Source organism: Staurois parvus, unplaced genomic scaffold, assembly GCF_062004578.1.
Source record: "Staurois parvus isolate SC_StPar_1 unplaced genomic scaffold, SC_StPar_1.0 ptg000145l, whole genome shotgun sequence".
NCBI lineage: Eukaryota > Metazoa > Chordata > Amphibia > Anura > Ranidae > Staurois > Staurois parvus.
The window spans coordinates 6,902,003-6,920,182 of NW_028317941.1; the positions used below are offsets into that span (position 1 = coordinate 6,902,003).

Consider the following 18,180-nt stretch of genomic DNA (forward strand, 5'->3'; position numbering starts at 1 on the left):
AGCATGAAGCAATCGAGCAGGACTTAATTTTCTGACTAAAGTTCCACTTTTAACATCAGGTTGATCAACCCTCTACTCCTTCTTGGAGATTCCCTTATCACATACAAAAATGATGACACTTTTAGTACACATCTTCAAAGTTGGTAGATGGAGTATGAACATGACAATGGTCCCTGTGGGAATAATTCTGTTTACTGCGTTAAAGCTTCTCTCGAAAATATTGGCTTACTCATCCACTCCAAAGAAAAGGTTTCAACAGTCTATATGGATGTGACAAAGCACAAAATGCATATCATGTATATACAAGGGTAACATATGTGACCAGAATCGCTCCAGCTGGATATCTGCTAAACATCTGTGTGGTATGTTAATAGAAACATATGACAGACATGTTTAATTCCTTGGGAATGTCTGTTTTGTTTTTTTTTAAATACAGGGACAAGTCTTGTAGGGCTGCTTGCGAATCTTGCATGGGGTCAGTGTCTACTTCATCCCATTATGGATGTCAAGGGATGCAAATGGCACATTAAGTATATTCCTTCTTAAATAGCTGAAGTGTTTACAGTCTAATATTGAACTTTTTATACAGTGAACTTCTTCGCTCCACTGGACAGGATGATTTTCTGAAAATCACATTTCTCCCCTCCCTGATATATGATCATTTCTACTTGTTAAATGGTGAGATCATTGAGCTGGAGATAATGCACATTATTGCATGTTCTGCTGGTGTCAAGGCCCTGGCCCTTATGGCCTTACAAACAAGAATTTCAAATTGTTGAAACAACAAGTTGGTAAACACCTAGCTTTCCCGTACAAGCAAATACTCAGACAAGATTTATCTACCTACTAGAAAGGAAGCCAACAATAACATCCTTCTTAAAAATTACAAGCATCCACTTGATATAGAATATATCAGCTAATTTGCTTATTACAAGACAGAAAATACCTTTCAAAGAATTAGCTGCCAGACTGGCACAAATACTACTGCAAACTAATGAAATCCCTGCAGGTGGGCATAGTCACTGACATGGCAGTTGTATATAATATAAGGAAGCTGTTGATGGTGTTAAAATATCATTCACAGTGCATAGCATGATTTTGACATCTCCCTGAAGTGGAGACATCCCACAGCATACCTTCAAGAATATCACAAATGTCAATATTCACACGCTGACTTCAATCACCTTTCATGTCTCTGACCCTTTGAGCATTTGAGACTATTAATAAAATTGTGCACCACCAAAAAAATTTATCCTACCATAGATTTTCCTTTTATCAGTTTAGAAACAAAAATGTTACAAACTGGATTTACCAGCAACTGCCAACTGTGCAGGATCTTATGGGTGTTCCACAGAAACTTATGATTGTAGATTAAATGACACTATTCAGTCCAAGCAGCTTAAAACTCCAAAATTCCTGACCAGTCATGTGATCCCCTGTGTGATCCAACAGAGGCTGCAGGGGAGAGGAGAGAGCGGTCAGCAACTGCTGGTAAAGCCAAGATCTGTTATGTCCCCCAAAGGCTCTCATTTGCCACCTGAAGTAAGCTCTCTCTCCCCTTATACCTTTCAGCAGCCACTGGCTGACACAGGGGAACTGGATTATATGACTGGACTGAATGAGGCTGAAAATAGGTAAGTATATACTTCTTTTATACATAGGTTAGTGAGCATAGGTGTTAGGAGATGGGAGGGAACATTTTTAAATCTAGATAGGTTTAGGATGGAATTCTACTTTAACTGCTGGTGTCAACCCCAACACAACTAAATGCCATACCTGGTGACATACTTCATATCTTTTGGTCCTGGTCATCCCAGCAACCTTTCTGGACACAAGTCCACACTTCAGAAATTCAAGTGATACTACAGGTTAATATTTTTTTAATTAACCAACATGTCATACTTACCTGCTCTGTCTCATAGTTTTGCTCAAAGCAGCCCCAATCCTCCTCTAATCGGGTCTCCCATCAAAACTCCTGGCTCCTCCCCCTGCTGAGTGCCCCCCATACCAGGCTTCATGCTCTGGGGGCACTCGTGCATGCTTACTTCTGAACTGCCTCTATGTGTCTAGAAGACACATATGGTGCGGCTTGGCCCCACCTCCCACTCTCTCCTCACTGGCTGTGATTGACAGCAGCAGGAGCAAATTGCTCCCCCAGCTGTGCCTTAGCCAATGAGAATGGAGAGGCTGCTCCTCTTCACATCCCTGGATTGAGATCGGCCTCAGGTAATTATTGAGTGGGGCTGGGGGGGGGAGCTGCACACTAAAGGTTTTTTACCTTCATACATAGAAAGCATGAAGGTAAAAAACCTTCAACCTTTAGGAACCACTTTCAGTCAACCTTGGTTTTAAACAGTGCCTCTGAAGGCCTATACAAATCAGTTATAATAAATTTGGTTAATGCAGCATGTTTTGCATGCCAGCACTGTGAATGGCCTCTTTCTTTCCATCCATGCAGCAATGTCTCCACAGCATTGAAGATCATAAACTTATGGAGGACCCAACTAGCCCCCACCCCCAAGAGTACAGACTCAAAATTCCAAACCACCTGGTTTTACAGGATACATTTTTTTCTACACAGAGGAATGCAAGCAATTCCTCTCCAATTCAACTCTTTCTAACCCTTCCCAGGCACCCACCTCATTCAGCAATATCTAACAGACTCTCCTATCAACTCCATCATCCTTATCACCTCTTCCTCCCTGTGCCGTTGACCTAACCTAACCTCCTATTTTACTCAATGCTACCCCACAACCATTCTCTAACCCCCATACTACTCTCCCCCAACTAAACCACATTGCCCTTTCTCTGTTATCTTTGTTCCCTAATCAGACCAACCAGTAGAATTCTCACCACTCCTCTACAGATTTAATTCCCTATCTCCCTTTCCCCATCTCAAATATAGAGTCTGGTATTACACTCTAATGGTCTTCCCTGCCTACATCTCACCATGTTATATGTATTGTTCCAGTACAAATAGATTCCACAGTATATACTGTACATTTGCTGGCCATTATACTTGACAAACAACATTATTTTCTGATGCTATGTCAGAAAAAGAATACATAAAAACCTCATCAATTCTTCAAAACATGGTCCCCATTTCTGCTTCCGACAAAGTCTGCCTATAAACATACAGTTTGCTACGATATCAAGAAACTTAAGGACACATTGGGAACGTCTGTTCACTCTAATGATCACTGGCAGCCTTCTACCTCACCCAACAAAACCATTTAACGTCCTAGTGTTTCCAAGCCTCATACTCTTGCTAAAAGCCTGAAGACTTGAAAGATTATTGCCCTTTAATCCCCCCCCCTACATTAGGTTTGAATATTACAATTACAGTACCCAGGTTGTGCCCTTGGTGGTTTTTTACCATGTTCTCTTGTTTATTGTTACCTGTTAATTTTATTATCCATTGCTATAGTATACATATGTACCTACAGGTATATTATTAAAAAAAAAAATGAAAGGGAAAGAAAGACAACTCCTTCAGAATGCACTGGTTTTATTCAATATTGCTATTTTATTGTATCCAAAACACTGTAATCTCATTTTAATTGGGTTTGTCATTATTTGATATAGATTGCAACTATATTTCTAAATGCTTTACATGGCATTCCCAAAAATGTCAAAATTATAAGGAAAAAAGTATGCTGCCTAATTGCAAATTGAAAAATGAACCTTAGCATTTTTATTTATTTTAAAGTAGGCACCAAAGCATATTTCTGTATATTTTACATGGCATTCTTCAAAAAATGTAAAAAAAATTATTCTGCATGCAATTGCAAAATGGACCTTAGCATCCTTTGTTGTTTTGTAGCAGACACTAAAACAAAGTGGCAATGCCCTTATGTTGAAAAAAATCTTAAACTCGAACCAACATAGAATTTTAGTAAACCAAGCCATAACGTCTATTTAATATAAACAACTATTTCAAATTGTATTTCACCTGTTAATTCCTTTCTGCACCACTATCTACTTATTAATTTCTCAAGCCCATTGTCTTTAGAAAACTGTCTACCTACATGTAATCTAGGTATATCCTGATCTCCCAAATACTTCAAACAACTGAAACACAGCGATTACTGTAGTAAGCAAAGATCCCTCCATGTTAGTATAGAGGAACCCCAACAATATAGGGGATTTCCATTATCTTTGAAATCACCAATTATGTATTTGGTAGTCATTCTTTCACATTAAATGTTTAAAGGAATAGAATGTTTTCCATGCAATTCTCACTTACCAAAGAGAAGAGCCCTCTGTTCCTGTGACTTCCAGATAGTCATAAGCATCTTCTAATTGAAAATCTGTAAAGATCAAGGCAATTGTATCTCCAACCTCTGCTAGTATTGTCCACGTACAGTCAGCATTGTTATTGTATTCCGATGGAAAATGAGGACTTGTGATGATTCCACTTTGGCCTCTTAAAGTTCCTCCACATGCATCGTCCGCTAGACAAAGAGGACAAAATATGTTATAAAACATTGCATATCTCTTGTTCAATATCATTGGAACTTACTCAAAGTGGATTTTTAAAAGTTTAAAAGTTTTTTGATGTTGTGAATAAAAAAGTAATAAATATAAAGCTGAACATAAACTATACAAGTTAATGTTACAATGTCTTTTAGATCTACCACCAAAATTGTAATGCAAAATTTGAATCAGTTGATTAAATTTGTCCTCATATTACATAGCTTTGGTATGTTTAAAGGAGATTGTACAAAGATTTTACAGTGATTTTAACGTATATGGTCGTCAAAGCCTAATTCCCAATGCAAGGCATTAGTGTGAAATCTTGTTCAAATTTATATCCATGTCCTTACACCAATGGAAACAAAGTAAGCAAGATAAAGAACAGAAACAAAGAAATATGATACAGCATTAAAAAAAGTATCATACATTTCAGACAGTTCTGAAAATTCGTATTGTAAGTTAACGTCTATAAGAACACTACATTGAATTCTGGAGCAACAAAAAATATGCATGGCAGCCAAATTTTGTCAAAACAAATTATTTAGAAGGTTTACCAATTTTTTAAATCATATAACATGTGCATATTAATTTTAGATGTATCATCTTTTATTGAAACAGAAGTAATATATCACAGTGTAGCCTGCAGTTCCCTGTTTGTGAGATTCTTACCTCTTTGGTGCAATCATTCTGCTAAACCTGTGATTCCATTCACATGTGCTGCTGGCTTCTGTGTTGACCTATGAACATCGTCTGCTCTATTGTAGATTTATATCTGTTTCACTTCTATCACTTCCTAGCCTGCCTCCCAGTCTGCTTCCCTATATATAGACATGCACAGTGCATCCTGTATTGCCTGAGCAACTTCCTAGTTTCTCAGTGCTTCCAGTTTCCCTGGTATTATTTGAATTCTGTGCCCGAATACCTGTCTGCCGACCCTGGCTTTGTCTAAAGTTTTTGCTTGTTTGCCGCCCACCCTGACTTTGGCTGGGTTCCTGGATTATCTTCTGTCTCCTGCCATCTGTACTATGCACACGCGGGTGGTCTCCACACTGTCAGTCAGGCATATCTGGGGGCATGACCTGATTCCAGTTTTCTGCAAGTCTATCTTCATCATCAGGGGCCCTGGCGAAGAAGCAAGCTGGGGCTTAGACCCTGCACCCTGGGGAACTTGAGTAGGCTTTCTACAAGGGCTCACTACCATAAAAACCTGACAGTTTGCTCAGGCCATGAACTCCCTGGGGATATATTTTTAAAACATTTTTTTAACCTATTAAATATAATTTTAACATATATTTTTACATATATTTGTAAACGCATTCCAAAAATGGAGATTTGTATTTTTAAAGACATACAGTATATTTGAAATTTATTTTTAAAAATATCTTTCATATATTTTGTACTATAAATGCATTTCAACATGCAGTATATATATATATATATATATATATATATATATATATATATATATATATATATATAAATATATTTTCAAATATATTTTATATGGCCAAATTGTAGCATTTCAAATATATGGGAATATATTTGGGAAGAGTACTTTTAAAATATATTTTTCTTCCGTATGGGTATCCTCCCCCACTCTCTCCAAAATGAAAAAAAAAGTTTGCCTTTAGTTCTACTATAAGCTTTAGTTCTGCATATATAGAAATTCTTAAAATCTGTATTTCATTCCTACTGTATCAATACAGATTGATTTAAATTGAGCAAATTAGCAATTATTATTACGCACATGAGAAAACTGACTACAAGGAGCTGTGCACAGCATTTTAACTTCCACTGCAGGTTAAATGCATACATTGGGCATAGCATGCCCTGGTTCAATACATTGAACTTTTCTAGATCGGTTTAAATGAACTGCTTATATGACCCCGCTTAAGGTGCTAATAGACTGGGGAATGCAAATGAACAACACAGCTAAATTTATTTTAATTACTGCCTGACACTCTGTTGAATAGCTGTTAACAGTACCTACAAGCTGATATTAAGATTGCAACCTTTCACATAGAGCAAGTGTCTCTATCAGTTCACATAGAAAGAGGAAAACCTATAATTTTTGGTATCTTTAGTTTATACTGGGTTTTTCTGACTGCATGACTTATTACAGAAATATTGTATTTGCAGTCAATTCTGCTTACATCTATGAAAACATCAGCCAAACAATTCTGTGAAAGGTGCATTTCTAATCAGCATTTGGTGGATTTTCTTGGTGGAAAGCTACTTTAACAATGTTAACTTACAAGATGCGTGTTAGTTTCATGTGCAGGTAAAGCTGAACTCTAGGTAGTTATTCAAGACAAAAATCAATATATCTCAGTAATCCATGATACATCATTAAGCCTGGGTTCACACTTGTGCGGTGTGGCATATCGCACAGGAACCGCACCGCATTCCTGCGCAAATCACATGCGAATTCTGTGCGGTGCGATTTGAGCCATACATTTTGTATGGCTCAAATCGCACTGCATGCACACTAAAAAGGTGCAGGACCCTTTTTTTGGTCCGCACTAGAATTGGATTGCATGGGTATTCACACTTATGCGATCCGATTCTGCACATTGCACCGCATTTTACGGACCAATTTTGGGGTGTTGTTAACATACACACTTGCAGCAGTTCGCATGAATGAGGTGCGATTGGGATGCAGTGCTGAATTTGCTCACACACCGCTGCGAATTCCGCACTGCATCAGTGTAAATCCAGGCTGAATGTACTTTTTTTTTTTTTTTTATAAAAGCAGTGATAGTACCTGCATTTGACCAGGTATCAGCCTCTTGCAGCCCCTGTACAGTAGGGATGAAGTGTGACAAAGCAGTACAAGGAGTCAATCAGTTCATGTGAGGACAAGAAGCATACTGCAACTCCCTCCTCATTGGCTTACATTTACATAGGCTATCCCCCCTGCAGTCCATCATGAATACTGTTACCAGGCTCATCCACCTTACCAACCGTTCAGTGTCTGCCACCCCTCTCTGCCAATCCCTCTACTGGCTTCCACTCCCTCAACAAATACAATTCAAAATACTAACAAAAACTTACAATGCCATCCACAACTCTTCCCCCAGCTGCATCACCAACCTGGTCTCAAAATATCAACCAAACTGATCTCTTCGATCCTCCCAAGACCTTCCGCTCTCTAGCTCCCGTGTCACCTCCTCCCATGCTCACCTCCAGGACTTCTCCCGAGCTTCTCCCATCCTCTGGAACTCTCTACCCCAATCTGTCCGGCTGTCTCCTAATCTATCCATCTTTAGACAATCCCTGAAAACCTTTCTCTTTAAAGAGGTCTATCCTGCTTCTTCTTAGTAAACCAACATTTATTTTCTCCATCAGCTCATCCCCCCCTCAGCTATTACCTTTATATCACTCAACCGTCCCTCTTAGATTGTAAGCTATAACGAGCAGGGCCCTCTGTTTCCTCTTGTACCAAATTGTATTGTAACTGTAATGTCTAACTTCATTTTGTAAAGTCCTGTGCAAACTGTTGGTGCTGTATAAATCCTGTATAATAATAATAATACTGTGATAGCAAAAGAAAGCAGAGAGCCCGAAAAGATAAGCTCATCAGTGTGCTGCTTCTCCATTCACTGTCTAGTAACATACTGGGGTGGATCCAGGATGACTTGGGCTTAGAAGAAGTGGGTTGACTGATGCTGACTATCAGACTGCGAACAGCTAGCAGGTGAAAAAAGTACTGTAGGGGAAATCTGTGGATTGAAAGTGCACATTGCTGAAAATGCTGGCTTGTTTGGGTTTTTTTTTTTGTTTTTGTTTTGATTTTTTTTTTTTAAGGCCTTTATGCATTTTTAATCTTGGTTCTTTATTTGGCAGGAGTTCTGCTTTAAGCACTTCTTTAGGACCACTTTAACTAATATAACTCCAAGATCTAGCACACAGTTTGCAATCAGGTTGGTATTTAGCTTGAAGACAGATAGCCTTTGAACCTAGAATGCACAACAGTACTCGGTAACCTATAGCCACCAAAGTCACCAAAGATCAGTTTAGAACAGCAATGCTGCCCACATATAGGCCATCTTGCAGCAATTGTAGTCACGTTCAACTAGCTTTTGAATACAAAAACAATCAAATAGGGGCGGACTGACCATTTGGAAACTCGGGCACTGCCCGAGGGCCTGGGGTCAGTAGGGGGCCCCATGAGATGCCCCTGGTACCTTTTTCATAGGCTTTTTTGAGTTTGGGCAAGGACACAGGGGCCCCATGATCCCCTATTGCCCGGGGGCCCCATGAGTTGTCAGTCCGCCTCTGAAACTGATCAAGGCAACAGTCTAGGCAAGATAGCTAATGTCTGAATGACCCTCATGTGTACCATTATATCATTGCTCTTGGCATTATAGTATTAAATACTGTGCCTGCGTGGATTTCCTCCGGGTACTCCGGTTTCCTCCCACACTCCAAAGACATGCTGGTAGGTGAATTGGCTCCTGTCTAAATTGGCCCTTGTATGTGTATGTATGAATGTGAGTTAGGGACCTTAGATTGTACACCTCTTGAGGGTTAGGGACTGATGCGAATGTATAATATATATTTAAAGCGCTGCGTAAATTGACGGCGCTATATAAGTACCTGAAATAAATAAATAAAAATAAATATATAAATTGCTACCAATTCCATTATTTAATGCGTCTATTTCCTTATCTAGCCACTTCTCTGCACAGGCTATGTACAGCGCAGTGCTGCTGTTGCTGCCACCTTTACAAGGTAAGATTTGTGTTTGCAAAGAAATGTGGTGCTCTTAAAATGGATTTATATCCTTTTTGGCTAATGAGGAAGTCATTTAAATGAAAACTCTTGTGCCTGGAGTTCTGCTTGAAGTCAAAGCGCACTTTTGTTTCCAAGGATAGGTAAATATAATGTAACAAGCATTGTCCTAACATGTCCTGTTTAGTTAGAGAATGATCAACATGTACCCTTTATCAGCCTTAATCTATCCATCTGCAAACATTATGGAGGGGGGAATAAGCAGAATCTGATGCAGCTGTGCATAGTAACCAATCAGCTTCTAACTTCACATATATTTAAAAAATGGACCACGCGGTCCATTTTTGAAATATGTAAGATTTTGTGTTTAGAAATTCACATTTAGGACTGCTGCTATATAGGTATCGTATACAGTATATAGTTAATTCTTTCACATATATGTTAATTCATTTTTTTCCTAAGCGCAACAGCACCCTCTTTTTTCTTTTAAGCTTCTAACGTCAGCTTGTTCAATAAGCTTTGATAATAAGGCCTCTTTCACATGGGCATTCCGTATGTCCATTTTTCATCTGTCCGTTTATGGATGAAAAACGGACACCCATGTATTTCTATTCGTTTACATCCTTTTTTTTGAACGGAAGAAAACCCTATTTTTCTTTGGTAAAAAAAAAAAACGTAACGGACAAAAAAATGGATGTAAATGACTGAAACGGATGTAAACTGATGAAAAACGGATGCAAACTGATGAAAAAAAAAATGGATGCAAACTGATGAAAAATGGATGCAAACTGATGAAAATAACGGATGTAAACTGATGAAAGAATGGATGTAAGCTGATGAAAAGCGGATGTAAACTGATGAAAAAACAGATGTGAACTGATGAAAAAAATGGATGTAAACTGATGAAAAAACAGCTGTGAACTGATGAAAAACAGATGTAAACTGGTGAAAAAAAATGGATGTAAACTGATGAAAAATGGATGCAAACTGATGAAAAAACAGATGTAAACTGATGAAAAACGGATACAAACTGATGAAAAATCAGATGTAATCTGATGAAAAAAACAGATGTAAACTGATCCGTTTTTTCTATGAAAAAACATGACTAAACTGATGAAAAAAATGGAAGGCCCGTGTGAAAGGACCCTAAGCTCTGGTGCACACTGGATCCAACATTGAAAATGTGCAGCTTCATGTGAAGTCGCATGATTTCAAAGTCGCATGTCAGTGCGACTTCCGGTGCAACGTGGAAGCCATCTGTGCATCAAGTTGCGCAGATGTACACTGGTGCACACTGGATCCAACATTGAAAATGTGCAGCTTCATGTGAAGTCGCATGATTTCAAAGTCGCATGTCAGTGCGACTTCCGGTGCGATGTGGAAGACATCTGCGCAACTTGATGCACAGATGGCTATGCAAGTCACCCCTAAAATTGCAAAAGGTGGTGCAGGAACTACTTTCAAAATCGGTACAACGGAGTTGCATGGATTTGAATGGTTCCATTGCCAACACTAGGGTGCAACTTGTCATAAGATTTGAAACTGTCAAATCGCATGACAAGTTGCATCGGTGTGAACCATAGCTAAAGCCTACAAGCTGACTGGTTACAGGCTGCACCAGAATCTGTGTGCTCCAGTGCTAGTAAATCCCCCCCCCATGACATCTCATTTATTGGGTGTTGCTGTCTACTGCAATGCTGGTCATCCAGCATTCTGCTTATGATATTAATAAACTGTGTTATCAGGTGTCTTAATGGCTTTACAAGAAGTGTTTAATAAAAGTTTTACTTTTAGATAATTGTATTAACCACTCGAGCTCCGGAAGGTTTTACCACCTTTATGACCAGGGCATTTTTTGCTATTCAGCGCTGCGCTATTTTAATTGGTAATTACAAGGTCATGTAATTCTGTACCCAAATGACATTTTTTTAATTGTATTCACACAAACAGAGCTCCCTTGTGGTGGTATTTGATCACCACTGGGTTTTTTTATTTTTTTGTGATATAAATTAAAAACGACCAGAAAAAAAACCTGATATTTTCTACTTTCTGGAGTAAAACACATCCTATAATATCAAATTTCATCATAAATTTAGGCCAAAATGTATTCTGCTACATGTCTTTGGTGAAAAAAAAATCCCAATAAGTGTTTATTAATTGTTTTGTGTGAAAGTTATGGCATCTACAAACTATGGTATATATATAGCTCATCCTGATGCACTGCCTATCTCATTTTTTGAGGCCCTAACACATCAGGGCAGTACAAATTTCTCCCAAATGCCCATTTTTCAAAATTAGACAGTCTGAGGCATTTAGTAAGCGGCATGGTGAGTATTTTGTAAGTTGTAATTATTTTGTCACAATTTTTTGGTAAATGAAGAAATTGAATAACATTTTTTTTTTACATACTGTAAAAAGTGCAGTACAATGTCATGATATGACTGATGTGGCGACGGTGATCAGGGACACTGACTGATGACAGTGTGTTAAAAAAATAAAAGTAATACTTTCTTATTCATTTTTTTAAACCTTTTTTTTATTTTTTAAAGTGTTACTAAAGTACATTTTTAAAAAAAATTAACATAACAAACATGTTATACTCACCTGCTCTGTGCAGTGGTATTGCACAGAACAGCCCTGATCCTCCTCTCCTCAGGTCTTCTGCTGGCGATCTTGACTCTTTCACTTCTTTGTGTGTCCCCATAGCATTCAGTTTGCTATGGGGCACTGTGGCAGCTTGCTCCTGAGCTGTGTATCTCTAGAGCCACATAATATAAAAGATGCGGCGCTATAACACAAGTAATAAAAATTATCCAAGGTGTCAATATAGTGATCATAGGTGACTAATGTGATCCTGAACAGTAAGCAGAGTAACATGCAGTGCAAAAACAGTCTTTGTGGTAATTTCTCTCCTTCAAAGTGCTGATTCCATGCGGTGAACGTGAAAAGGATAAGGCTGTGCACTCACCAGATGCACAGCGTAACTGCGCATTTAGAGATAAATTATCTCTGAAAGATCCACCAGTAGCTCTTTAAGGTCAGGTCAAACCAGATATTCCTCCACCCGCTGGATGTTGCTGATAATCCACAGTCTCTCTCAAAGATGGCTCTACAGGTGATATGTGACTCACCAAGGGCCACAAAGAAAGGAGACCAATAGCGTAATACCGTTTAAAAGATTTTATTCTAAGCAGTATACATGGGTGAGGATAAATGAACAAAAACAAACACTGACCATGAGGTGGATTAAAAGATGGCCGCCGGGACCTCCATGGTGCCGGCGGCAAGAAGATAATGACGCTGTAACTCCTACACTGACGCGTTTCGTGCTAACCGCACATCATCAAAAAGGGAATAAGCTTCAGCGTCCTTGTTTAACAGCGTCCATTATAAACCGTAAATGGCGCATGCGCATTACGACCGCGCCATTTTTCATGAGAGATATGTCTCCATATCAGGCGCCATATTGCCGGAGACCGATATGATCTCACATGCGCGGGCGCCATTTTTACAATCGTCTGTGAGTGTCACTGAATCACCAGGGAAACTTACAATAAACATAGGAAAATACCCCAAAAATATACATAAAACTTCAATAAGCGGTGCCAGAGCTTCCTGAACTATAAAGTCCGTCAATATAAATACAAATAAATAATAAATAAATGCCGTTGCAGACGGACAACTGCGCATGTGCGAGATCAATTAGGAATATATGTAGTATTAAAAGCTCCTCATCAAGACATAGAGAATAAACTCATTGTAGGTAAATCTTGGTGATGTCAATGACATACACATTATAGACAACATTAAATAAACTCAATAATAACTTCATAACACATCTTGAAACTATAATTAATATATGTCATGGTATATGCATATAGAATGTGAATCTTTAATAAAATTGTAACCAAAGTATGCATAATATCCTAAAATACTCTATATAGTTATGTAAAGATGTATATCAAAATATAAGGAATATTAAAAATATTAAAATATTAAAAATATTAAAAATATTAAAAATCACAATGACCAAAAGACCATACATATACATATGTACGTGCACATGTATATGTGAAAAATCAAAAGATAAAATATAAAAATATAAAAGGTACACAGAGGGAACATAGAAGTCTTTAAATCTATACGAATAGGAAAAATGGAGATAAAAATGGAGATAAAAAGTGGAGATAAAGCTGGAGATAAAAAACATAATTCAAAATTTCAGCTATTATCTATAAAACAGTTGATATCTATATCAACGTTTAACCCTCTGGGATACATAGATCCCATCTCAAATATCCACTTCGTCTCCAGTTGGGAAACAGCTTTTTTCTTATTAATACCCCTCCAATGATGATGTACAACATCTATGGCTGTAAATTTGAGCGATGATGGGTCTCTATTATGGCAAAGCCTATAATGCTTTGAGAGAGAGTGTTCCTTAAATCCACGTTTTATATTATATACGTGTTCCCTTAGACGGTCTCGCAACCTTGTTGTAGTGCGGCCTATATATTGTTTAGAACACGGACATTGGAGTAAATATACCACATATCTAGTGTTACATGATATAAAACTCCTAATGTCATATTGCTTATTAGTAGAAGTAGAGGCAAATTGATCAATTCTCCTTTTTCTATGGCTACTACAAGTGCAGATAACGCATTTGTTGCATGGAAAGAAACCCACTAAGCCATTAAAAAACTGGATCTTAGAAGGAGGGTTGATTACATTAGGCGCTATTCTATTTCTCAAAGAAATGGCTCTTCTAAATGTAATTTCCGGTCTAGATGGTAAGATTTTTGTGAGCATTGGGTCTGCCATAAGAATTTTCCAATTATTCCTAATAATTTTTGTGACACTTTTATACTGGGACGAAAAAGTTGTGACAAACGGACAAACTTTAGCAGATTGCTGTCTCATATTATTACTAAACATCAAATCTCTATTCATATTAGCAACCGATGTTAAAGTGCATGTGAGTGAGGATTCATCATAACCTTTTTCGATGAATCTCTTTTTTAATATATCTGCTTGGGCAAAATACGTTTCAAGATTTGTACAGTTACGACGGATCCTCAAAAACTGGCCCTTAGGAATGTTAGAGAGCCATGCCGGATGGTGGCAGCTATCAACCGGAATATAGCCATTACGGTCCGTTTGCTTAAAAAAAGATTTAGTAATGATGGACCCTTCATAATTTATTAATGTTAAATCTAAAAAGTTGATACTCACTGTGCTATATTCATAAGTCAATTTAATATTTTGTGTATTATTATTCAAAGTAATAAAAAAGTTAATAAGTGCCTGCTCGTCCCCTTTCCAAATTAATAGAATATCATCAATGTACCTTCTATAAAAATATAACTCAGGCCAGTCGCGGGAATAAATGATGTCTTCCTCCCACCTGGCCATAAACAAATTGGCCAGGCTGGGAGCGAACTTTGCTCCCATCGCAACACCAGTGGTCTGCAGATAAAATTTACCGTCAAACCAAAAGTAGTTTTTGGTCATTGCGAACTGTAAAAGATCCAGAATAAAAACTTTCTGTGAGGCAGGCATTTCATTAAGATCATTCAAATAAAATTCAACCGCTTGCATACCGTCATCATGTTTAATATTCGAATATAATGATGCGACATCTGCCGTCACCAAAATTGTGGAAGGTTCTGTGGTTAAATTCTTAATGTCTTGAAGGACCTGCTTAGTGTCCCTAAGGTAGGAAGGAGTTTTAGTAACTAAAGGCTGTAAAAAATGGTCTATATATTGTCCTACCTTTGAACATAATGAGCCTATCCCACTAATGATTGGTCTCCCCGGGGGATGTGTAAGGCTTTTATGCATCTTAGGGAGTATATACATAATAGGCAATCTTGGACAGGTGGGGCATAAAAAGTCTCTCTCTTTTTTATTCAAAATATGATCATCAAATCAATGTTTAATGAGAGATTTAAGAGATTTCTTATACTGTTTTAAAGGGTCACTCTGTAACAGATGATATGTATTGTTATCACTCAATATATTGTATACCTCTTGTATATAATCCTTTTTGTTCAATACTACTACACCTCCACCCTTATCAGCCGGACGTATGACTAGATCCTTTTTCTTCAAAAGGGAATCTATAGCCATTCTTGTATTATCGTATTTGTAGTTATCCTTAATTTTAATCGCAGCGAGATCTTTCAATACCATATCTTTAAATATGTTCACATGATTTTGGGATTGTGGAGGAGGATTATATAACGAAGCATTCCTAAGATTTGAATTAAATGTCTCTTTGGAATAATTACGTTCTACGGGATTGTTCATAAAATATTTTTTAAGAGATATCTGCCTCACAAATTTTTGCACATCAATATAGGTTTGAAATTTGTTAAGTTTGTTTTCAGGTGCAAACTTCAAACCCCTGTCTAGTAAATTCAATTCTTGAGGTGATAATGTAATATCACTCAAATTAAAAATCCCTTTCCCTTTTACATTTTCCGTTTTTTTGGGTTTGTTGACCCTCTTGCCTCCTCTCTTTCCTCTGGTTGGATACTTCTTTTGCGGACCCTGTCCTCCTCTAAAAAATGGGCTGGTGTATAGTTGTTATCTCTCCATCCAGTGTGATGGTAATTAGGATCATTTGGGGGAGGTTGCATGTAATTGATATTATTATATTGTTGACCGTACGGTCTGTATCCAGGGTTCCTTCCATTATTGTTGGGTCTCTGCGGTGTCCTACCATTATTTCTTGGTTGAAAATGCTGGATATTAGGTCTCTGATAATTATTTGTGTGATTTTGATATGATCTATTCTGAGAATCACGTGCATATTTAGTGGGACCCTTATGGTTTCTACTCCCATGTCCTTGTTTGGGGTATCCTCCATAGTCCCTATATCCAACATTCTGGTCGGGAAAGGGGTAAAGGGGTGTATATCTATTATCAGTAGGTATATTGTACCCATGGTTGTTATAGGGTCTTTTAGGTGTTCTGTGATGTCCCTGTTGTGGGAGAGACTGATTGGCTCCATATGGTTTTGGAGTTTGTGGAGGAACAGTGTGGTTATACTGTGAAGTATTAGATATTTCCTCTTTTCTAGTTTGCCATTTAAAAACTTGACTTTCAGAATAGTCTTTATGATCCCTCGCATATTTTTTGCGTTTCTTAATTCTTTGCTCTTGATCTAAATTATCCATGAATACTTTTAGTTTGTTGGATTCGATCTTATATTCCTCCTTATCCTTATAAGGCAACAGTTTTTCTCGTATTTTATTGATCTCTATATCAAGATGGGTCAGTTTTTTCTTTTTTCTCAAAATCAAAAATTTGAGTAAATCCAACCCAGTTGAGTTAAAAAATTGGTACCATTCCACAGTACCATTTATATCGTCAGTCTCTGGGGACACTTCCCATCTGAGTGAGCGTGGGACCATCCCCTCCTTAATATATCTTTCAAGGAAGGAGATGTCCCAAAGTGTCCTAATTTCTGCTGACGTTAGATTATGTAAATGCATAAACAGACCCCTAAGGTCTTCTGTATCATGATCAATAATAAACACATCATCAGGTATATCCTTCCTCATGGACCGCATCTCAAAAATAATTGCCATAATGTAGGTAAGCAGAATAAATCAAGCTGCTCAGCAATATAAATGGTATATATCCTAAGCAAATGTAAAAGAAGTTGCGAGCGCTATAAACTAAAGCAGCCACAGCATCAAAAAGGATACCAATAGACCTTACAAAAGCATATAATATAAAAGATGCGGCGCTATAACACAAGTAATAAAAATTATCCAAGGTGTCAATATAGTGATCATAGGTGACTAATGTGATCCTGAACAGTAAGCAGAGTAACATGCAGTGCAAAAACAGTCTTTGTGGTAATTTCTCTCCTTCAAAGTGCTGATTCCATGCGGTGAACGTGAAAAGGATAAGGCTGTGCACTCACCAGATGCACAGCGTAACTGCGCATTTAGAGATAAATTATCTCTGAAAGATCCACCAGTAGCTCTTTAAGGTCAGGCCAAACCAGATATTCCTCCACCCGCTGGATGTTGCTGATAATCCACAGTCTCTCTCAAAGATGGCTCTACAGGTGATATGTGACTCACCAAGGGCCACAAAGAAAGGAGACCAATAGCGTAATACCGTTTAAAAGATTTTATTCTAAGCAGTATACATGGGTGAGGATAAATGAACAAAAACAAACACTGACCATGAGGTGGATTAAAAGATGGCCGCCGGGACCTCCATGGTGCCGGCGGCAAGAAGATAATGACGCTGTAACTCCTACCTTGACGCGTTTCGTGCTAACCGCACATCATCAAAAAGGGAATAAGCTTCAGCGTCCTTGTTTAACAGCGTCCATTATAAACCGTAAATGGCGCATGCGCATTACGACCGCGCCATTTTTCATGAGAGATATGTCTCCATATCAGGCGCCATATTGCCGGAGACCGATATGATCTCACATGCGCGGGCGCCATTTTTACAATCGTCTGTGAGTGTCACTGAATCACCAGGGAAACTTACAATAAACATAGGAAAATACCCCAAAAATATACATAAAACTTCAATAAGCGGTGCCAGAGCTTCCTGAACTATAAAGTCCGTCAATATAAATACAAATAAATAATAAATAAATGCCGTCGCAGACGGACAACTGCGCATGTGCGAGATCAATTAGGAATATATGTAGTATTAAAAGCTCCTCATCAAGACATAGAGAATAAACTCATTGTAGGTAAATCTTGGTGATGTCAATGACATACACATTATAGACAACATTAAATAAACTCAATAATAACTTCATAACACGTCTTGAAACTATAATTAATATATGTCATGGTATATGCATATAGAATGTGAATCTTTAATAAAATTGTAACCAAAGTATGCATAATATCCTAAAATACTCTATATAGTTATGTAAAGATGTATAAAGATTTTTAATATTTTTAATATTTTTAATATTTTAAT

General features: G+C 37.8%; 1 protein-coding gene across 3 annotated transcripts in view; it reads right to left on the minus strand.

The window, feature by feature from the left end:
• The window catches only part of CSMD2 (CUB and Sushi multiple domains 2), a 1,275,366-nt gene that overhangs the window by 709,208 nt on the left and 547,978 nt on the right, over window positions 1-18,180 (minus strand). For all 3 annotated transcript variants that reach the window (XM_089673879.1, XM_089673878.1, XM_089673880.1), the window contains exon 5: window positions 4,247-4,454. In XM_089673879.1, the coding sequence (XP_089530005.1) occupies window positions 4,247-4,454 (208 nt within the window). The remainder of the gene's footprint in view (window positions 1-4,246; window positions 4,455-18,180) is intronic.